This window comes from Gracilinanus agilis, chromosome 4, assembly GCF_016433145.1.
Source record: "Gracilinanus agilis isolate LMUSP501 chromosome 4, AgileGrace, whole genome shotgun sequence".
Lineage (NCBI taxonomy): Eukaryota > Metazoa > Chordata > Mammalia > Didelphimorphia > Didelphidae > Gracilinanus > Gracilinanus agilis.
Window position 1 is genome coordinate 381058027 of NC_058133.1, and position 23186 is coordinate 381081212.

General features: G+C 36.4%; 1 protein-coding gene across 1 annotated transcript; it reads left to right on the top strand.

The window, feature by feature from the left end:
- The first annotated feature begins 1488 nt into the window (after window positions 1-1488).
- HINT3 (histidine triad nucleotide binding protein 3) lies at window positions 1489-21434 on the top strand. Its single transcript, XM_044674476.1, has 5 exons — window positions 1489-1647; window positions 11200-11317; window positions 15089-15158; window positions 17192-17318; window positions 19024-21434. Exons 1-5 carry the CDS (start codon window positions 1489-1491, stop codon window positions 19054-19056), a joined length of 507 nt encoding a protein of 168 aa, XP_044530411.1. The 3' UTR covers window positions 19057-21434.
- The last annotated feature ends 1752 nt before the right edge of the window (window positions 21435-23186 follow it).

A 23186-nucleotide genomic window follows, 5' to 3' on the forward strand; every position in this document is an offset into this window, starting at 1 on the left:
AATTTCACATCTTAAAGGAGTAGAGTTTTCGAATTTAGTTTTTAACAAAAATCTATAAAATAAATTTTATTTAATAATTGTTAATTTTTAAATAATTTTCATTACTTTTTTACTAATAAAGATATAAGCCTAAAAATGCATCCCTGCTGAAACCGAAACTGGGTTCTTGTATTTAGATCTTCCTGATTCCAGTTACATAAATCAACAAGCAGGTTAAGAATTTGCTCATACCTTCTCCTTGACCCCCAGTTTTTTGGAATTTGAAATTGCTAGAACTGGGAAGTTTATGGTTCCAGATGCTTTTGATTTCTTTAAATTAAAAAACAATCAATAAATTTAATACACTATCGGTAGAACTGTGTTGATCCAACTATTTTGGATAGCAATTTGGAATTATGCTCAGAATTACAAATTTGTATATGCCTTTTGTCTCAGCAATACCACTATTCTGTTTATTTCCTGTGGTGATCAGGAAAAGAACTCATATGTTCTAAAATATTCAAAGCAGTATTTTTTGTAGTGGCAAAGAACTGGAAACTTGAGGGAAGCCCATCAATTGGAGATTGGCTAAACAAGTTGTGGCATGTAATTGTGATGGAATACTACTGGGCCTTAAGATATGATGGGCAGACTAATTTTGGAAAAACATGGTAAGACCAGCATGAAGTTATGAAGAATGAAATGAGCAGAACCAAGAGAACATTATGCATACGACAGAAATTTTGTTTGAAGAACGTTGTGTGTATGTCTATCTCCAGGGAAAAATCTGATAGACATAGTTTTAAATACACATCTTTTTTGTTAAACAATGCCTTCTCTAATGGAGAGAGAAAGCTAACTAGGTATTTTGATGTAGCAAAATAAAAATTTTTAATTGATAGGACAAGGATACAACCTCCATTTGGTTCATTACTGCCAGGACAAGCCAAAATGGCAGCACTAAGTTTCCCTGAGATTCCAACCTGAAACTGATAGGTAACATAACTGAGAAGTCTGTTGTCCTACAAGCCTGTGACGTTAAAAAAACAAACGATGGTACTGAGACGAAGCACCACTCCCATCTGGTGATTATGGCCAGGAAGAGGGAAAATGGCAGGACTGTTTCCTTGGGGCTCCATTCTCTATGGTGACCTCATTTCTAGGCTTTTCAACGTTCTCAAGCTAAAAGAACTGTGGGTAACAAGCTCTGGAAGTTCCGAGAACCCAGTCCTCTTCTCCCTTTCCCACCTTCCCACCTCCCTACCCCTACCCCACCCTACCCTACCCCACCCCCACCCCCACCCCCTGCAGAGAGCACTAGCTCAGCTCCCCACAAAACAATCAGAACTCGGTGTGCTCAGCATGGAGGGGATGGCTCAGGCTAAACCAGGGGGCGGAGCCCAGGAGGCGGAGTGGATCCTCAAGGGCGGAGCCGTGCAGGGGCGGGGCCCCGTTTGCGCCTCTTTCTTCCAGTTGGATGATCTCGACAGGCCGTCTTGGGCCGCAGACATGGCTGGAGAGCAGAATTCCCTCAGCAGCGACCCGCCACCTTCTTCTACCGCGGAAGGCGCCGTTGCAGGACCATCTGGCGAGGGCTACGACCCCAAATGCGTGTTCTGTCGGATCGCTCGACAAGAGGAGCCTGGCACCCAACTGCTGCCCTGCGAGGTCAGCGGGAGGCGCGGAGGCAGAGGTGGGGGTGGGCGGGGAGCACCTGCACCTGCTGGATCTGGGCCGGATCTCCGAGCGTTTACTTTTTCGCTTTTGCGTGTGTGCGCTGGTGGGGGTGGTGAGGGTGGTGGTGGTGCGGTTTAAGCTCTGGCCTTGAGCGCTTTGCGGGAGGGCCTGACACAAACTTGGACCCCGCCTCATTTCCGGCTTGGGCATGCTGATAACTCCCGCTTCTGCGTTAGACCACCTCTTCCCCCCATTCCCCCGTTAAGACGTGGGCTCTGGTGGTCCAGCTGTGGGAAGGTAACTCTAACCGCAGCCCAACTGTGATCTGGCTTTGCCCGTCGTCAAGGCTTTGACTGTGTTCTATCTAAAAAAGCCGTTTTTCAAAAAGGTTAGCGTTGTATGTATTAAAGGACTATCATTTCTGTTTATAAAGTGACAACCTAAACATCCACCAGCCTTATGGATTGCTGACTCTGAGCCATAGCAATGTAAATGACATAATTAAAATGATCCATAAACATTTGTTCTAGGCCTTTAAGGGCCAGGCCGTGTGCTAAATTCTGGGATACAAAAAGTCAAGAATTAGAAAGGAACTTACTTTTAAAAATAAATTATAAACAGCGATCATCAGACCATTCCAATAAAATAAAAATAAAATCAAACACAATCACAAATGCCAAACTTTTCAGTTTATTTCAAAAATACATATGAACTTAACAAAAATGTCTCCTTTACTTAAGTGTTCTTTTCTGATATCCAATAGGTATTGAAATTTTTTTTGGTTTTATTGATACAGAGTAATAGTGATAGTTCTGATTCTGCTTTAACTTTTCCTTATTATATTTCATTTCAAAGGATGTTGATCTGTTTTATTGAAATAGGATGAATTTATTCTGTTTCCATAGCTGTACCTATGGACTTTTTGCTGTTTTCTGTTATTGCAAAAAGAAGCTTTTTTTCTTTTTGCACGGTAAAGGCTTTTTTTCTTCTTTTAAAAACATCATTCCGATAGAGTCCAAATACTACTGGCTCAAAGGGTATTATTATTAGTATGGTAACCTTTACTCCAGATTGCTTTTCAGAAGGATTGCACCAAATCTCAGCAGTGTAATACTTGGCCAATTGGCCCACAATACTGACAGTATTGAATTTTTATCATTTTAAATAATCTTTACCAGTTTGTACCATTCTGATTTGCAGTTAAGTTTTTTTAAGCATAGAGATTCCCCACCCCTCCAAGATTATTAACAGTTTCATTCAAGAACTGTTAAAATTATTTACATACATATACGTGTGAATATTTAATAGAGTTTTAAATTTAGATTTTTATCAGCTCTATATTCTGGGTTGTTTGTTTAGAGTTAAGTGGCTAAATGTTTAAAGTAAATGCTTGCTTCTCTGAAAAGCTATAGAAAGAATACTAGATTTAAAGTTAGAGGACCTTGCTCAGTTTATTCCTTTTGTAACCTTAGGAAACTCATTTAATTTTCTGGTACTCAATGTGCTCATCTGAAAACTAAGGGTGTTGGACATAGTGATCTGAGGTCTCTTTCAGCTCAGTTTTTTCAGCTAACAACGATCCAGTGAAAGGTACAACTGTTTGGTACCTAAAATACTGGCTCCACAGGTTTTAATTAGGAAAGGTGTAGAAAATGTTAACTTTCTTTCAATGTTTTGGAAAAGGCCAGAACCAGTGGAATTTGTCCTCCTTGGCTTAGAATGACAAAGTTCTAGAGCTGGTTATGTGCTCTTTCGTTTGTGTGTTTATTTTAAAAAGTTTTCTAGTATCCATGCTGTATTAATCTAGCCAAAATCAGACAGCTAACTTAAAGCAAGCTTGGGACGTATTAGCCCATTCTAAGAGTTGTTTCTTTTCTATTATTCATCCCATGAGATTTTTCTGTTTCACATAGTTCTAGACTGATTCTATCAGGTGTTCATTTCACAGCTCATTATTGAATCAGTGAGATTTTTTGGTAAGAGTGAAGCAAAGATCAAAGTTTCTCTTTATGAGTACACACTGTGCTGAAGATAAGGAAAATACAGACAAACCTTTCTCTTAAATAATGTACACTAGAATTAGGGTAAACAAAATAAATTTATAAAATATATATTGAAAATCTGTAGTTATGAAGAGAGGATATGTAGCCCCTTTAAAAGACAGACGTGACATAAAAGGCTCTTATAAGGTGAGGCATTTAAAATGCTACAATCAATTCATTATGTTTTTTGTTTGTTTGCAGCCCTAGTAAATTCAGTTTGTATTTGTTATATACATAATCTGTGCATGAACTGTTCCATATACTATGCTCACTATCAGTATGAGTTCACTATTTTAAAAAATGATATACAATGGATTCTTTTGTCAAGAAAATAAATACTTTTACATAAAATAATTCTGTGAAGAAAGTAATAGAGAGGTCAGAAAGCATTGGCTCTAGAGTCAAAGAACCTGCATTCACATCCCTCCTCTAAGATTTACTGTATGTACTGACCTGGGCAAATCATCTAACTTCTTTGGGTCTCAGTTTCCTCAGCTTTAAAATGTGGGGGTTGGACTAGGCCTGTGAGGTCCCTTTCAACATCATAACTATGATCTTAATATATAATTTAACAAGCCTGAAATTTCATAAATCATTTGATTAAACTGAGGTATACTTGCAATCATTGAGGTTGAATGAAGAAGTATTTGAAATCACCAGAATCTTGAAAAATCTATGGAAGAGGTAAGTAGAGATATTATGTATTCACATTCTGGGTCTGGCTATTTTGCTTTTTGAAACCCAAAGTGCTTAATATCCTGGTCATGATCCTTTCTGCATTTAAAAAAAGGTAGTCCCTATGTATCCAACGGGTTATCACAGAATCTCAAAGAGGAAGGAAGATACCACAGAATTCATGTAATCGAGACTAAATTTAACCAGTAATCTTCCTCAACAACATGTCTAACAAATGGTCATTCTGCTTCTACTTGGAGAAAGACCTACACAAGGGAACCCATCACCTCCTAAAGCAGCTCATTCTGTCATTCTGTTTTTTTTGTTTTGTTTTGTTTTGTTTTTTTGTACAGCTGTTAGGAAGTTTTCCCTTAAATCAAAGCTAAATCTGCCTCTTTGTGACTCCTGTCCATTGAATCTAGTCCTACCTTTTAAGGCCAAGTAGTACAAATTTAATCCTTCTGCATGAAAACTTTTCAGATGCTTCTAGAAATCTAGTAAGTCTTCCTTAAGTCTTCATTTTCCAGATTAAACATCTTCCTTTTCCCTTGGTCAGCCTTCATATGTCATAGTCTCTAGCCCTCCTCCTATTTCCACTTCTGAATGTGCGCCGTCTTGTCAGTGCATTTCTTAAAGTGTTTTTGAAGATATGGGTAATGGGACTGGACCTGGGATTTCATTGGTTTAGGGAATTTATGATATGGAAGCCCCCTTTACTAATTTGAGAAGATTCAGCAGATCTGTACTTTCTTTGCAGCCTGTAGCTTAGAATTGTCTAGGCAATCTAGAGTTTAATTGACTTGCTCATGGTCACACAGGCAATTATGTGTGAGAATTAGGTCTTGAACCTAGGTTTTCTGGACTCTTAAACCAGCATTTTATATACTACACCATGCTACTTCTCAAAATGTCAATCCCTTAAGATTCATTATACCAGATGTGATTGACCAGGGCAGAGTTCAGTGAGATCAGTACCTAGAGTCCATACACTATAACTTTCAGTGTTGCCCAAGAACATATTAGCATTTTTTGTCTTTGGCTGTCAAGCTGTTGATTCATAATGAGCTTGTAGTCCAACTAAAATTTGCAGATCTATTTAATATAAACTGTTATACTCTTGCATTTTGTTTTGTTTTGTTTTTAATACCAGTGTAAGGCTTTATATTTATGCCTGTTGAATTTTATTAATTTTGAACCATTTTTTCCAGGTTAGTATCTTTTTTGGATCCTGATTCTCACCTAATATTTTCACTATCCTTTTTAGCTTTGGGTTGCGTATAAATTTAATGAGCATTTCATTGATTTAAAAAACAGTACCAGGCCCTAGAATATGCCACTATAGAGATTTCCTTCTATGTTGGCTTTGCCCTGATATGACTGCTCTTTGAGTCTGGTTTTCTACTTCTAGTCCATGTCTTCTCTCATTTTCCTACAAGGATAGTATAGGATGTTTTTTTGGTGAAATCAAGGTAAGTTGTTCATAATATTCCCTTGATTTACCAATTTAGTAATCCTGTCCAGAAAGCAAATTAGTTTAGCTTGTGCAGTTATTGCTCCCTACCCTAAATGTCTCCTAGCCTTCCCTTTATTATGATATTATAGAATTTTACCACTAAATTTAAGTAAAACTCACTTTTTTCTCCCTTAAATTGGAATAACAATTACCTATTTCCAATCCTGAGGTCCCTCTCCCATTATCCCACTCAATCTTTCAAGATTCACTGACAACCATTCAATTGACAAATGACAATTCATTTATGATCCAGCAATCATATCTAACAATTCTCTCAAGGCCATGGGATCCAGTTTATCTAGGTTGGAGATTTGAACTTTCAGAAGGCAGTTAAGCCCATTTTTTGTTATCTCCTATATTATGCAATTTCTGTTATCCTCATTTTCAAGGTAATTAAACTGAAGCTCAGTGATATTATTGACATTAGAGATTTGTCCCAGGTTCATCTAGAAATGAGTAAGTAGTAAAAGCAGGTCTAAACTCTTTATGCAGCCTTATATGACCTCCTATAATGCAGAATATTGAATGATACTCTTCTGCCACTCTTTTCTAAATGCCTCCTAATTCAGAAGGAAAAACAGATACATAACCATTAACATTTTTTAGTATCTAGAGAAATTTCAGTAGAAGGATAGGGCCCAGGAATGATGACCACAATGGAACAAGTTTTTTATATTGGTGATTTAGTATTAACAAAACAGCCTCTCAGTCAGAGGTGTTGTAAGTGAAGATGATAGTGCAGCTAATATCCTAGCACCCATTTTAGCAGTCTTTATTTGGGCTATTACAGCAATCATGAGACAGAAGAGAACATTCGATACTTGGATTTTTGCTATCTTCTCTTATTTCCATTCTTGTTGCTTACTGGAGATTGGACCAACAAGACAAAGAACCCATTCTCTGAAACACACTGAAGGGTTTTGTTTTGAGAATCTTGAAGGACAAGACAGTAACCCAGAGAGGAAAACCAGTGGAATATATGTGATGGTTTTTACTCATTCTTTTTCTGCTTTAAAAATTTAACAAGCTTTTATTTTATACTCTTTATGCTATCTATACTCTCCCCCATTTCATTGAAGGAAATAAAAAAGAAAAACAATACCTTTGTGACAAATATACACAGTCAAACAAAATCCCTCATAAGCCATTTCCAAAAATGTCTCACTTTGCATCTTGAGTCCATCAACTCTGTCAGTATATGGATAACATGTATCGTTGTAACGACTGATCATTGCATTAATCAGAAGTTCTTAATGACTTCAGAATTGTTTGTCCTTACAATGTTATAATCACTTAAATTGTTCTCCCAGCTCTCCTTGGTTCACTCTGCATCATTTAATCAGGTCTTCCCAGGTTTCTCTGAAATGGTACTTTCATCATTTTTAATAGTTCATTATATGTACATATATATATATACATAATATATATATATATATGGTACATCATATTCATGTACCATAATTTTTCAGCTGTTTCCAAATTGATAGTTGCCCCTTCTTCCTACCCCACTTTTAATGAACTATTTTGCCTTGGGTTAAAGGCCTGATAGTAATGTCACTGAATCAAAAGACATTTGTACTTCTCAAGGTCTTCTCAGTGAAGCTGAGTTTTGCCTGCAAAAAAGGACATTGCTATCCATTATTCATACTTTGTTTTAAGGTTATTGTGACTATAGGAAAAGAATCTTTTAGGAAATAGAGTGTGGGAGCTGCACAAGAAGATCAGGGGCTTCCATGCCCAATGTACCCCTGAATGCAAAACTTCTGGGTAGATAGGTAGTCAGGGGCTTTCCATTCAGCAAGGTTGTGGAAATAAGCCCAGTGCACCCCAGAATGCAAGGCCTCTGGGTAGCCATTAACTTAGAAGCAGTAAGACATATAGCTTTTCCCCTTAGCATGAACTCAATCCATTTTTCTCCCTACTTATCAGATGTTCTGCCAGGAAATCGCTGGTGCAAGAATTTCATTAAGAACCTAGCTAGGGAATCACCCACTGAATTATTGAACTCAGCTAGGTAGTCACACATTGACATATTGATCCATTATCAATAGAAAACTCCTGTCTGAAATCACTGAAATAACCTATGTTCATTATCCTTATCTTGTGAATCATTACCTATCATTGTTTCTGTATGAAGATTACCTAATCCCTTTACCTACATCATTTACCCTATACATTGTAGACCCCAACCCAATAAACTTTGTCACCACTATAAAAGACTGTCTGTGTGGTTCTTAGTTGGTACCAACCCTCCTGTAAACCTAGGACACGTCCCTCACATCGCAGTTCAAGTGACCAGCAAGCAGTTTCCAGAGCTGGCCTCTGACAGTGGAGCATTTTAGGAAAATGTTAATTCAGAAAAGCATGTGTACATCTTCATGGTCACTGAAGTACATTCAATTTTATAAGAGGGAAGAGGATATTAGAAAAGGATTCCATTTCCTAAACTCTGGACTCCTTGGAGATAGAAACCATGCATGTCTCTTCTTCTTCTTCTTCTTTTTTTTAATTTATTATTTTCAATTAAAAACTATTCCCCTCCTCCCCATTGGAAAAAGAAGAAAACCTTCATAACAAATATGCATAGTCAATTAGAACAAATTCCACAATGGTTATGCTGTCAAAACATAAAACATATCTTTTTATACTGTGCCTCCCTCAGTACCTGTACAGTGTTTGACATATTGTAGTTGAGTGTCAAACACATAACGGTTGTCTGTTGAATGAATGGGGGATAAATACTTCTTCAGTAGAGGAATAAACAAAATATTCTATTAAGAGCAAAAATACTTAGTTTGTTGGCCAAAGATAATCTTTTGCTGTTATGAGGTCTGTTATATGTGGCAGTGCCATGTATATTCTGATATACAGTGATTCTAATTATCTGTGATCTCATTGATTCAAGTATTTATAAGTTCACTGTGTATCCTTTATGACTCACATCTATGTTTTCCCATTAGATGACCACAAGGTCTCTACCGGGCTTCCTGAGTCCTCTTGATTGAGTGTACCATCAGAGTATGCAAGGTATCTGTTGATTATGGCTAGATCTCACTTAGCAGAAAATCATGGAGGTAAAGTTATTTTTGGTTGATTGGTATGTACTTTTCAGGTGGCCATAGCTTTTTGAATAGTATGTGGAAGGTAGACCAGTGAAATAAAATACTGATTGGGAATTAATCCCTAAAAAAATTTTTTTAAGCCAAACTGTAAGGTCTGGATCAATAACTGCTACATAGAATCCAAAGTTCTTGTTATAATGGAAGAAAAGATCCAATTGAGGAAATGTAAAATGCCAAAAAAAATATTTCTTTTTATGGTATGTTAACCAGAATTTTAAATTATGCTTTTGACCTAGATTTGGAGGTGAAATACATAGAGAAGAGAAAGCATTAACTCTGGAACCCTTGATCATGAAGCAGCATTGAATATCTTGGGATTCTGTTCTTTTTCATGATTCCTTTTGTGGATTGACTTTATACTCAACTCTCTTGTTCAGTAGGATAAGTAAGGGTCCCATGAAGCTAATTTTAAAATTGTCTTTGGAGATTGTTTCTATAATTATAAAATCTGCTTTGAGTGGCACTGTCATAATTAGCTTTAACCAAAGTGCCACTTCCAATAGACAGATTTATAGTTTCTGGGCAGTGCCAAAACAGCATTCAGAAATGCTTATAGAACTTCTTGTTTCTGAATTGAATTGTTAATATTTAATCATTGTTTCTTGGAGTTTGCAGCTTTGAGTTTTAAGCTGGAGACAGTCTGTGAATTCTTTCAATTGCAACTTCATTTTCCATGTGTAATAAATAAAAATTATTCTTGGAGACTTTATACTAAGTCTTAAGTATTAGTAAAGAGAAAGAGAAATTACTAGCCCAACTACTTAAAGTATCCGGCCACATTACTTCTGCTTCATCAGGTTGGGTTTGAGTTCCAAAGGGACGGGAGGGAGCCCAAGAGAGAGTGTTCCCAGATTTCCAGCCAAGCTGGCTTCCAACATCAGCACTGGGACAGCCAGCGAGAGAACTCCTTTCACTAGCTAAAAAAATGGAAGAGACTCAGTTCATACATCTCCTTGCTCTTCTTGACGTCATACCTGCCCAGCCTTCAATTCTGGAAGTCAGGAATTGCATTGGTAATGCATCCTATCTGAATGTGCTTGTGCCGATTATGAGTTTATTTTTACATTAAGTTCACACACGTGTTCAGAAGTTCTGGAAAGTTCTATGTTATTTCTTTCATTACAGTGTTATTATGGCATGTTCTTCTGGGAGACTTGTGATCTTTAGGTTGTCTCTGTACATCCTATCTTTGAGTTCAGTGTATTTTGCTTATATAATGACATTTTCTTTGAACGTTATTCATTCATTTATTTGTTTGTTTGTTTTGCTTCTTTTGAAGGCTGTCCTTACTTCCAGGTATATGCATTTCCAATCATTTGTCCTCTCTTTTGTTTATTTGGTGAGACTTGCCATTGCAGATTCAAGTTTTTCTTTTCTGTTCACTATTTTTGCTGTGCAGGACAAATTCTGGTCCCATAATTCTCATTTAAACTAACCAGAAATAGCATGTTGTGGTGTCAGGCTCTTCTCAAATTCCACAAGGTCCTCTGTCTCATCAGGTATTAGATCACTTTCTTTTATTTTGCAAAATTTATTCATAGATGACTGAAATTGTATTTCTTTCTGTGGCTTCCGTTTTTTCCCATTGATTTATCTGTTAGTGTTCAAAGACTTTGAGTTTACTTCCTTCCTAAAATCCTTGGTTCTTGTAGTCTTCCTTTCTTTTCTTATCACTTCTTGACTTCCTTCTCTCTTATTATAGCTTCCTTGTGGGCTGAGTCTCAGAGCATCTTATCCTCTTCCATGCTGGGCAATTCTTGCCTAGGTCTTTGCCCCAACTGACTTTGGAGTTATCGGAACTTGCCCCAACTGGATACTGTGCTCTTGCCTCAAGCCTGCAGTTTCCTGTCTGATGATCTGTCCCATTTCCACTATTCCTCAGTTCTCTGAGCCAGTGTTTAGCAGGTAGTGGTACAGCACTGAGTGAGCTCAGTCAATGAGCATCAGATGTTCTGGGGCTTGGCTTTTTTTTTTAAGCTTTCTTTTGGATTTTGAATGTCTTAAACTGTGGAAGTAGTAGAATTTGCGTTGTCTTTGGTGCATAATTTCTGTTTTTGAGTGATTTGAGAGGTTTTAGAGATTGGAGAAAATGTCTAGTCTGTCATCTTGTCGTTCATGTGCCTCAGAACCAGGAAATGCTTTTAAAAGAGTAATTGAATAACAAATGAAAATGTTTGTCTTATTCCATTAGTCTGAAGACCTGGTTTGCTTCCCAGATATCAGACCTGGGGCACCACACCATTATCTTGTGGTGCCAAAGAAGCACATTGGGAACTGCAAAACTCTAAAGAAAGAAGATGTATCCTTAGGTAAGACTTTTATGATATCATTTATAGTATATCTTGGATTAGAAATTTTAGAAAAGCAATGTTAATTTGACTCAAAAACTGGCCTAAATGAGATAATATTTGTAAAACACAGCACAGTGCTTGCCACAGCAGATACTTAATCATTCCTTAGTTCCTTCCTTCAATAGTAAACCTAATTTTGCTACATTTACCCTTTCAGACTCATAGTTTAAATTCATGATAATTAAAACACTAGATTCTTGTAGAATGTAGGGACTAATGATCAACTCTTGCTACTGGTGAAAGAGTAAGTCTTTGTTTATGATAGATTAGCTTCCCTCTTCCAGTTCTGCTGCCTTTTTACCCCATAACCTTTTGTACCTTAAGTTACTGGGGTTTATTCTTGTTAGCAGAGCCTTGGATTGGCTGACTATTTTGAAATAGCTTGTATGACTAACAAATTGAGCCTTCTTACTCCATAGATAAAAGACAAAGGTTTGAAGTTCTAGTGACTTGCTCCAGATCTCATAGATCAAATCCAGGGCCTTTTTTTCTAGATTAGGTGCTCATTACCACCACAATGCCTTCCTTAAAAATGTGCCAATCTGTAACAAGTAACTTGCTTCTCTACCCAGTTCTGGGACTGTTTGAAATTCATTTGGACCATATTTAATACTAGTGTTTTCTTGTTTTTATTTTGGGACTCCAGGTTCATGTTTATGGTCAATGTCACTGGGCTTAGGTTAGAGACCAGTATGTAATAAAACTTCATTTGTCCATTTGTACAATGCAGTGGAATTGCTTGTAGGCACTGGGAGTGTGGAGGGAAAGAAAATTAATCATGTAAACATGGAAAAATATTCTAAAAAATAAATAAAATAAAAACAAAACCTTTGTTCACAGAATGGGAATAGGTTGATAGGGAATAGAGGTATTTTATGTAATCAGTTTTAATAGCAATTGTAAATTTATGTTCTTTTTTTTACGTTCTGCAAGTTTGGAAAGATAATCTGATTATTTAGTTTAAATACCTTTTCATCTTTTGACTAGTTTTCAAAATAAATTCTATTTGTATGCAGTGTTTGAGAAATGTGGCTTTCTGCTTAATTTAATAATTAGTGACTGATGGGTAATTCCTGGATTGTGAATAGTTTCAAGGAATTTTCAAGAAATTAGATTTTATTTAAATTACTTTAAATAAAATCTAATCTTTGATTAAAAAATAAGGTTAGGATATTCCAGTGCATCAGGGTTATAACTCCAGGTTAAGAGTTCATAAGCTTTGGGGCAGCTGGGTAGCTCAGTGGATTGAGAGTCAGGCCTAGAGACGGGAGGTCCTAGGTTCAAATCCGGCCTCAGACACTTCCCAGCTGTGTGACCCTGGGCAAGTCACTTGACCCCCATTGCCCACCCTTACCACTCTTCCACCAAGGAGCCAATACACAGAAGTTAAGGGTTTAAAAAAAAAAGTTCATAAGCTTTTTGTGTCATGGAAGTCTCAGAATAAAGTTTTAAATATACAATAAATGAGAATAGCCAGAATTTATATAGCACTTTAAAGTTTATAAAGTGTTTTACATGGGCCATCTCATTTAATCCTCATAATAACTCAGGTTAGTGTTATTATTATTGACATTTTACAGAAGAGGAAACTGAGGCTGAGAAAAGTTAAGTGATTTTCTATAATTTCTTTTAGTATTTGATTTTTAAATTTCTTTTCAAGTTCTTCCAAGAGACCTTTTGAGGCCTGATACCCTTTTTCACTTTCCTTTGATTCTTGCCATTGTTATCCTCTTTGGAGTTTATAGTTTGATCATCCCCCTCACTAATGTAACTTTCTAAGGTTATTTTTTTCTTTGTCTTTTGTTCATTTTTCTAATTACAACCCCCCCCCCCCACACACACACACATTACCTTGTTTACCTGTTGAGGTTCTGCTCTGCTCTTGGGGTGGAGGAATTTATAGTCCAAGCTTGCAGTGTAGCCTTCTCAGGTGCTTGGGGTAAGCCTGGCTGTCTTTCTGTCTCTTCTAGGGGGTGAATCAGCTCCTTGCCAGGAGTTTTTTTCAGCTGAATTCTGCTTACCCTGTTTTTGGTTTCCCTGTTGTCTCCTGTGTTGACTTGTTCCCCTCTTTGCCAATTTCCTTAGCTCAGGCCCCTGTAGGGCTGGTCTTAGGCTGCTCTCTGTGTTCTGTTTTGGCCTTCTCCCTACCATCTATCTTGTTGCCTCAGGCTAAGTGGAAGTTCTCTGAGCTGGTGTGAGCTCTGCAAACTCCCCTAATGGCTGCAGTCACTGTACTACTATTCCCTCCATATGCTAGGGGAGCCATGTCCCTCTTGCTTTCTTTTTTCTTTGAGGCTCTTTATTTTTTATTTGTGTTTGGAATGTTTGGGCAAGCTGAGTGACCCTTATTCTACCACCTTAGCACTCAGCATACCAAGAGGTTAAATGACTTAACAGGGGTCACAGTTAGATTGGAATTCAAGACTTCTTTTTTGATACAAACAGGAGTTTGCTTTATTGTCTTATTGATATTTAAACTTGAAAAGTAATAGAGAAAATGTTAATTATGCAATTTAAACTTAAAAGTTGATGCATTTTGGGTTGTTTAGTTTTTTTCAGAAAGTCATTTTTTATGCCGTAGTATAGTAACATTTCCCCCCAACCCTTCATTTAATTTTTTTTTATTTAAATAATATTTAATTTTTCCCTATTACATGTAAAAACAAATTTTAAAAATTTTAAGTTCCAAATTCTCTCCCTTCTTCAAGCCCTCCTTTCCTTACTCCCTCACTCCCTAAGATAGTAAACACTCGGAGTTCAGGTCTTTTGGACTCTAGTTCTAGCACTCTGAGCATTTTGCAATCCATCTGCTATAAAAATACATAGGATTACAAAGGAAACCAATTATAGTAAAATATTAAAAAATTTTTTCATAGACCCTAGGTTAAAAAGCCTTCTAGATTTTCAAGTTATAGGGAAATTATCTGAATTTAAAATGATCCTAGGGCTTATCCTGAAACAACTTCTTTTTAATAAACTTCTAAAAGCAAGCTTCTTGCTTTTAATTTTTGAATCTATCAAAGTAGAGTATGGAACATGCTTCTCACTCTCCTTTCTTCCCACTAAATTCTAATTATTGGAACTTTTTTCCAGTGTATAAGAGTGAAATTTTAGTGTAAATTTTATTTTAAATTTTTATGTTTATCTTCTGTCCCTGTACTAGTATGAAAGAAATATTCTTGTCATGCTTTAAGTTTTTGATGGTATTTTCACCTAAAATAAATCCTTAGTGTTTTATGATCTTGTGGAAATAAGATAAGCAGAATATTATTTGTTAAGATGCCCACATTTTTACCTGAATTTTAAGCCCAAACTCTTTAACACTGTATTGTTAGAAATTCAATATTAATTTAATTTCTTTGCTACTTTGGGCTCAGTTAGAGATGAATTGTATATAGTATCTGATGTTCCTTTAGTGATAAAAAGTGAAGTGGCTCCATAGTGGCTCTGGGGCAAAATGAAGATCCCAAATAATTGGATTTTCCCCAGAGGTAGTGATGCTGGGGTGGTGGCCAGGAGGTGGAGGTGGGAGAGGATAGGGGTGTTGGTAGTGGGGAAGTTGTTTGTACACTAAAAACTGCTTGAGTTCACCTTTCTACATTCTAGGTTTCTCCATTATTTTTCTTTGAAAACTTTTTATATATAGCAGTGGAGTTATTAATATGTGTTTTAGTATACCAACATCTTATGGTTGCTAAGGATAGTGGTTTTTTTCCTTTTTTTTAATAGTGGAGAAAATGATCACTGCTGGAAAAACCGTTCTTCAGAAGAAAAACGTCACTAACCTGAGCGATGTGAGGTATGAGTATACTCAGCTATGTTGAAAATGAGTGGTTTTTTTGGCAAGATTATTGTTTATCAGGTCTATTGCTTCTCAAATGAAAATCTGTTTGTCTGTTGAGAGTTGAAATTGATATTAAGAATTCATTACTAGTGTGTATTCTTACTATTATAATTATATTATAGTTATATTATAGTTCTGGACCAAAAAAATTTTTTTGAGGTCATTATAAGTGTTGTCCTCTGAATCTAATACATAGATCAAGTCTTACCAAGTTATTTTACATTCCTCATATTCATTATTTCTTATGGTATAATTGTATTTCATTACTTTCATGTCTCAAAATTAAACCAACTTCAGGGGCAGCTGGGTAGCTCAGTGGATTAAGAGCCAGGCCTAGAGATGGGAGGGTCCTAGATTCAAATGTGCCCTTAGACACTTCCAAGCTGTGTGTCCCTGGGCAAGTCACTTGACTCCCATTGCCTACCTTTACCACTCTTCTGCCTTGGAACCAATACATACTGTATTGACTCCAAGATGGAAGGTAAGGGTTTAAAAAAAAAAAATCGAACCAACTTCCTAGCTGTACCTACTTTGTTTCTAATTTTTGCTACAATAAAAAGTGCTACTGTGACTTTTTTAGTAGATTTGAGACCTTTCTATTTCTGACCTTGGGAAAAATCCCTTAGTAGTGGAATTTCTTGGACATAAAGGAAAGAATAATTTTGTCATTCATGTTGGATAATTTCAAGCTGCCAGCCAGAACTGTTTGACCAATTTACAGATAATTATGTATTAGTTTGCATATTTTTCCCATATCCTCTCTAGTAGTGACTGTGTATAAAGAAACATTGTTGTGAAAACACAGTACCAGTACTTTTGTCTTTTGTTGTTTGGATTGTTAGGTAGTGGGCACTTCATAAATATTTGTTATTGGGTGATTGAATGGATGAACATTTATTATGAATAGGTATTCCTTTTATATGTTCCTTTTGCTTGATCTAAATGGATTTTTGTAAATGAAATATTTTAAACAGATTGGAAAACTTACTATTTAAAGGAATTTTATTGTAAACTCATCTACAAAGGAATAAACCCTAAATCTAAACAGCCTGTTATTTTCAGAGTAAAGTCAGATGCTCTATAGCGTTTCCTTTAAATGAAGTGTACCTGTATATGACCTTAATATCTGCTGAAATTGTTCTCTAGAAGGCTTGGATGCTTTGCTTGGGCTCAGCTTTTGACAAAGTCAAGAGTGCCCTCTGCTGATTGAATGATGGATTAATTCTGGCTTTTTTCCTTGGAGTTTTTCATAGCCCTTATTGTTTTTTAAACTGGTTTGCAAGGAACCCTGAAATACTTCAGGTTTTTTTTTAAACAAACCTTATGTTGTTTGTTAGTAGGCATTTAATATAACAATTTTACAGAATTTGACTATGAGAATTCTGTCATTTTTTTAACCAAATTTTTTTTTAACCACTGTGGAAAAGCTCAAGAATCACTGCTTTGGAAGGCATCTCAGTGTGATAGATCAAGGAAATGTGAGAGGAGAACAAATGGAATCTTCTTTTATTTTTTTTTTAACCCTTACCTTCTGTGTATTGGTTCCAAGGCAGAAATGCTATAAGGATTAGGAATGAAAAATTTAAAGAGCTTCTCCCAAACAATGCTGCCTCCTTCTGGGAGAATTAATTAATAATCAAATATTCCCCTTAGGACATCTCCCCTAGAGAATGGAGAATGTTTTGACTTTTTTTCATTAATTAGTTTAGAATATTTTTCCATGGTTTCATGATTCATGTTCTTTCCCTCCCGGAGCCAACGAGCAATTCCACTGGGTTTTACATGTATTATTGTTCAAAACCTATTTCCATATTATTAATATTTGCAATAGAGTGATCGTTTAGAATCTACATCCCCAATCATACCCTCATTGACCCATGTGATCAAGCAATTGTTTTTCTTCTGTGTTTCTACTGGAGAATGTTTTCAAAGTTAAAAGATGATCCCAAATTCATTTGATGGCTCCTGATTCTCTGCTCCTGTTTCAGAATGGGTTTCCACTGGCCTCCATTCTGCTCTATAGGCCACTTGCACCTTCATGTCCTGGCACCAGCCAGTCAACTGGGCTTCTTATCCAGACTGATTTATAGACGCAATTCATACTGGTTCATCACAGTAAGTATTGTTGACTCCCCTCCAGTCACAAGATCAAGGCTTGAATAGATCCTTCCTGTACTTCTCCCTCCTCTGACAGTTTCCTTGCAGCCCATCCCAGGGGTGCTGGGGGGAAAGAGGGAAGGAGCTAAGATAGTGTCAGAGGTCAGAGGGTGCTTCTCATAGTAGGGTATGGGTTTGTGTTTGTGATCTGAGCCAGGGCCCTTGTAACCTAAACTAGAGAGTTTTGCTGAGGCTTGAGAATGGGGCCTAGCTGTTTTGGCCATGGGATCTGACCTTTGGTTTCTCAATTAAATAGAACAGGGGACTCTGGAATGATTAGGGTCAAATACATTCATTGTTGACCAGATTTAGCTTTTAGGTACCCCTTTTATTATCTTATTAATTTAGGTACCCCCTTATATTATCTTTTATTATCTTATTAAAAAAAGTCGTTTTCTTCTGTCTTAGAACAAGTACAAAGAAAGTATTAGTTCGAAGGCAGAAGAATGGTAAGAGCTAGGCAATGGGGGTTAAGTGACTTGTCCAGAGTCAAATAGCTAGGAAGTGTCTTGAGGTCAGATTTGAAACCAGTACTTCCTATCTCTGGGCCTGGCTCTCTATCCACTGAGCCACCTAGCTTTTATCTTCTAAATTGTATTCTCTAAATGAGTTTATTAAATTTTTAATAATTGTAGGATTCTAAACAATATTTTATTTAATTTTAAAAGTAAAGCTATTTTTATGTTCTTTGGAGAAAATGAGTAGAAATAAATGGACATTTTTTTAATGTGCAATAGAATTGTTCTGAGGGAAAATAATGACAGCAGTTGAATGCTCCTAAGTCTCTATCAGGAAGTACCTCAAGGTCCACATTTTACAAGATATTTGAGAAAAACTCAAAAATGAAAAGAAATTTAAAAAAATATTTTAGTTTGCTTTTTAAAAGTTTATACTTGTGGGGACAGCTGGGTAGCTCAGTGGAGTGAGAGTCAGGCCTAGAGACAGGAGGTCCTAGGTTCAAACCCGGCCTCAGCCACTTCCCAGCTGTGTGACCCTGGGCAAGTCACTTGACCCCCATTGCCCACCCTTACCAATCTTCCACCTATGGGACAATACACCAAAGTACAAGGGTTAAAAAAAAAAAGTTTATACTTGCATTTTTACTTACACATTAACTTCATTGTGGGGACATTTGAAAAATTGAAGAAAAAAACCTGATACTTCTGAAATGGTTTAAAGTTTATAAAATGCTCTAATAGCTTAATAAGTAGCTTAAGCCTGCACCAAGACCTTTGAGACAACCTGTATTATCTCATTTGAGCTTCAGAATAATCCTATGAGTTAGACATTACAGATAATATTTTCCATATATTATAGTTGAAGAAATTTAGGCTCCAAAGTCCAGCACTCTATCCAATAGAAACCTGCCTTGTCAATATAAAACAATTTGTTATGTTTGGAAACTTTGACCAAATTTTCTAATAAGCAGGATCCAGTTCAGTTGCATAGGGTTTGCATAGGAGTGAGTGAAGGAATGAATTAAAAAGCATTTACTAAATGCTTACTCTTCTGAGCACTTGTGGAAAAAACAGGATGATCACTCATCTCACAGGCCTCATATGAGTTTTAGAGGGGACGACAACACAGATGCTTATATATGATTGGCCTCCACTACAGATAATTTGGCAGAGCAGATAACAGTTTTCTTTCTTGATGTTTACAGGCTGATCAGATGATTGAACGACTACAGGCTTGAAGTGCTACCAGCTGAAGAGTGGTCTTGATCTTGGCTCACAGTAAACTAAAAACTTGGGTGCTTAGAAATCTCTTATAGTTTGAAGTGTTTAGTGACAGGCCATCTGATGCAGTCTAGAATGTTCTTACTGAAAAGATGAAAACCAAGGTTTGAATCTTAGTTAATGTGTCATGTGATTATAATTCACATAAGTAATTTCTTAATAACCTTGGGAGTGCTTTAATGGAGAATGTCAGCTCTGTAAGATATTACAGGTAAAATCACATTAAAACTTATAAAGAAGGGTTCTATATGTTATATAGATATGTATGCATGTGTATACACACAAAGTTATTTTCATATCAAGGTCTCACCACCCAAAGTTCTGCTCAAGTCCTTTTTAAAATTTACTTTTATTATTTATTAAGTATTTATAAAAATTCTTTTCTTTAACAATAGTACTTGGTTATGTGCTGCTGTATAACAGGAAAGGACAGAAGACTTAAACCAGGTTATTTATTCCCAAATCTTCTTCTAATTCAGCAGTAATTATTTCTCATTTCCTCTCACCCTTTCTCACTTAAAATGTTATCCTAATACATTGAGAAAACATCACCGAAGGATTCCAGTAACTTGGAAGAGGAGGAGTGGCTTGTGTATGTGACACCACTTACCTTTTTGCTGGATCAGAAGAATACTTCCCATTGTTTAAAGTTCAGCTTTTCTCCAGGCAGTTCACCCTGAGCTTCCTAAAGGCTGTGAGCATGATTTCTAGAAATGTACTCAATTTTAAAAAAATTAGCTATCAGAGTTCATTATAATGGATAAGATTTTGCCTGTTAGTGAAGAAATCTTTATAATATGTAAACTGATGATATAAGCGTATTAAAATTGGCAGCAACTTTTTAAATGACATATTCATTTCTTCTCCCTGAAGGAAACTGAATCAAAAATAATAAAAGATCTGTTCTTCCTTTACAGCTTCTTCCTACCATCCTATCAATACCCAAAAAATTTGCTTAGGTTTTATAGAAATAGGGGGTCTGTTTGATATCTAAAAAGCGAATGAGAGGCAATGTGTTGTAATAGATGGAGGCCTGGCCTTAGAAGGAGTGAGACCTGCCTCTTAACACATACTAACTGTGGGATCCTGGGAAAGTCGCTTAAATTCTCCCTAGTGCATCTCTTTAGGATGAGAACTTGGTGATGTGTTTCTAATTGCATTTGTAGAGAGATTTCCACCCCAGGAGTTGCTGACCAGGTTTAGCTTTTAGGCACCCCTGTTAAAGACTAATGGCCATGCCTGCTTAATTTATCATTAAGGTTTTCATTTTTTGAGTTCTGTTTTCCATTATTATTAGTTCAAATGCGAAATGAGCTTTAAGATTTAATTTGAGTTACTGGATTCAGGAAACTTAGGAGTAGATTCATGGATTGTATACACCATAGACTTGGAGAGTTGAAGAAACCTTAGATATTAAAGATGTCATCTGGCCCACCACCCTCATTATTTGGAAAATGAGGCCCAGAATGGTTTAACGACTTGCCCACAGTCATGTATGTAGCAAGATACGTAGTGGCAAAAGAAGAACAAGAACCTCGGGCTTCCGAGTTCTCCATCCATTGCTGAGTTGGGGGTCCTGGTGCTAAAAATGGCAAACGTGGTTGAATATGAAGTATGTTTTAGCTTGGCTTTCTAGAGAGAGCTCACAGTGTGTGTGTGTGTGTATACACATCCATTCATCCATATACACCTGCCTTGCCGATGAAAACACCATCAGTATCTCTGTCTTCATAAGTCACTTGACAGGAAGGGAGCTTTTGTTCTTGTTTCTTACCTTATTAGCACTTTGTCATGTAACTAACCATTGAAGTTAAAATAATTAAATGAATTCCAATGGCCTTAGCTAAATATGCATATTCAACAGACAGTATACAAGGTGCTGTGAACGAACTTTATATTTCTGTTTCCAAGCAGTGTAATCTCTTCTGGACAGTCCATGGATGCATGTATAAATAGATACAATAAACTCTCAAATAACAAGTTTTTTCTTCCTCTCCCAATTGGAAACCCCAAGGACGATGAGGAAGCATATTTTTATTAGGGCCCATCATGTTTGCTGCCAGAAATGAATGTTTTTCCGTTTACTAAACTTTTCACTTGGCCTTTATAGTAGAATAGATTGAAGGGGCTCACTAGCCCCCTTTCAAGATTTAGTCAGCAAAAACAATAATTTGTAAGCTTTTACAAAAATGTTACAGTAGTTTGGAAGATATTACTTATGAATATTGTGATACTTTGTAACTACTGACTTGTGAGACATGCTAGAGTGTTAGTAGTGAGCCACATAAAGTAATGTGAAAGTGGAAAAGTAAAAATTAAAAGTACTTTGTGTCAAGTCATGCTTCTCTGGAATTTTATTTAATTGTACAGAGACCAAAAAAAGAAACAGATCAAGTTTGGTTAAATTCAATAAGCATTTTTTCACCTTATAGATTATTTTTACAGAAGGTTTTTCATTTTGAATCTAGTGCATTTGTTGGAGGAGATGGCCCTGCTGCTATTGCCTCTACCTCCCGCATTCAGGAGAGTGAGATAGCCACGTCCTACAGGCCAGGATTCGTCCATGTGCTTCTAGCTATTTTGTTTTCATCAAGCCTGTAGTTGAGAGCAAAGAAGGGAGCAGGAGAAGGTGGAGTTCCTCAGGCCTCTGCCCAGAAGTGACTTTTAATTATTAAACATCCCACATTCGCTGTGATTATAGACCCAACATATCCTGGGTCAAAACAAGATTTCAAAGAGCTGCGCTTATCACAACTATGAACGTGGAAGGGAGCTTCCAGCTACCTGGATGACTATAACGAGTGTTCCTAAGTTCAAGAGTGACAGAGGACTTACCTGTGAAGTCTATTGCTGTCCGTGCAAAAGGCCCATAAGTTCATCAGGGATAGGGAGCTTTCCTTATTTTTAGGGTCAGGTCAATGCATTTATTAAACTCTTGCTATATGCTGGACACTATACCAAATTCTAGAGACACAAAGAATGTCTGTGCTGAAGGAACTTACACTCTAAGGGTAATTCTAAAGCCCTTTTCTAGTCATGTCTCTCATAATACAGTTATTTAATGAAAGAATACCAAGACCTTTTCCTCAGTAGTGACTGGATTTACTAATTCTCCAATTTTATCTCTGTATTGTTAAACTCAATTCAGCCCTCTTGGGAATAAAGATTTAATGATATATAAAATGAAATGGCAATGAAGCAAAATATCCAGTTCAATACTAATATCAAGGGAAGATCTGAAATAGTCATTTGATATTAGAGTAGTAAGGTTGAGGATCTAGATTTCCTTTCTATGTTTTTCCTCATCTGGGTCCCAGTATAATGAATATACTAGTAATATGGTTTCCATGGCCAATGGAACACTTCTACTCATTTTCTAGAGCTGCCTAGATTATATTTGGGGAATAAATATGCTACTACATTGTGAAGATGAGACTAATTTACAGATTAAAATAAGATAAATGAACTAGATTTAGTAATAACTTTATACCAATCTAACAAAAAATTCAGAGAACATCAAAAGTCAAATTTGATTTATGAAATCATACAGTCCTTGCAGAACAAAATGAAAAATCTTATTTAATTTCCATCCTCCATGGTGTCTTTACTTGAATCACCCTGAGGTAATTAGATAATCTTTGAAACCTTTGGAAAAATCATCCTGGAGACCAGAGCCTGAATTAAAGATCCCCCAAATCCAGATTATCCAACATCTTGGTATGATTTATGACATTTAATATTTATTGTTTTGTGCTATGTATGTCACTTATGGTGGGATGCACCAGAATTCCATATTTACAAGGGATTATTAGCTCAGACCTTCCTTCCAGAAGTGCACAGACCCTAACATTACAAGTCTGAGGTCAAAATGTGGGCTGAAAGAACGAATGAACAAAAAGGGAATCCCAGTATAAAAGGCTATTTTGATGATACCATGTGACAAAAAGAAATATTAAAATTCCATCAAAAGATGGAACAAATAGACGAAAATAAAAGGTCTCATAGCAGAAACAATTGTCCTAGAAAATAGCTGCTCAAGAAGAAAAAAATTAAGAATCACTGGACTACCTGAACGTCATGAATGGAA

Coding starts and splice junctions, on each gene's coding strand:
- HINT3 (XM_044674476.1), top strand. CDS start 1,489: ATGGCTGGAGAGCAGAATTCCCTCAGCAGCGACCCGCCACCTTCTTCT. Junction 11,318..15,088: donor GAAAGAAGATGTATCCTTAG/GTAAGACTTTTA, acceptor TTTTTTTAATAG/TGGAGAAAATGATCACTGCT. Junction 15,159..17,191: donor ACTAACCTGAGCGATGTGAG/GTATGAGTATAC, acceptor CTCCTGTTTCAG/AATGGGTTTCCACTGGCCTC.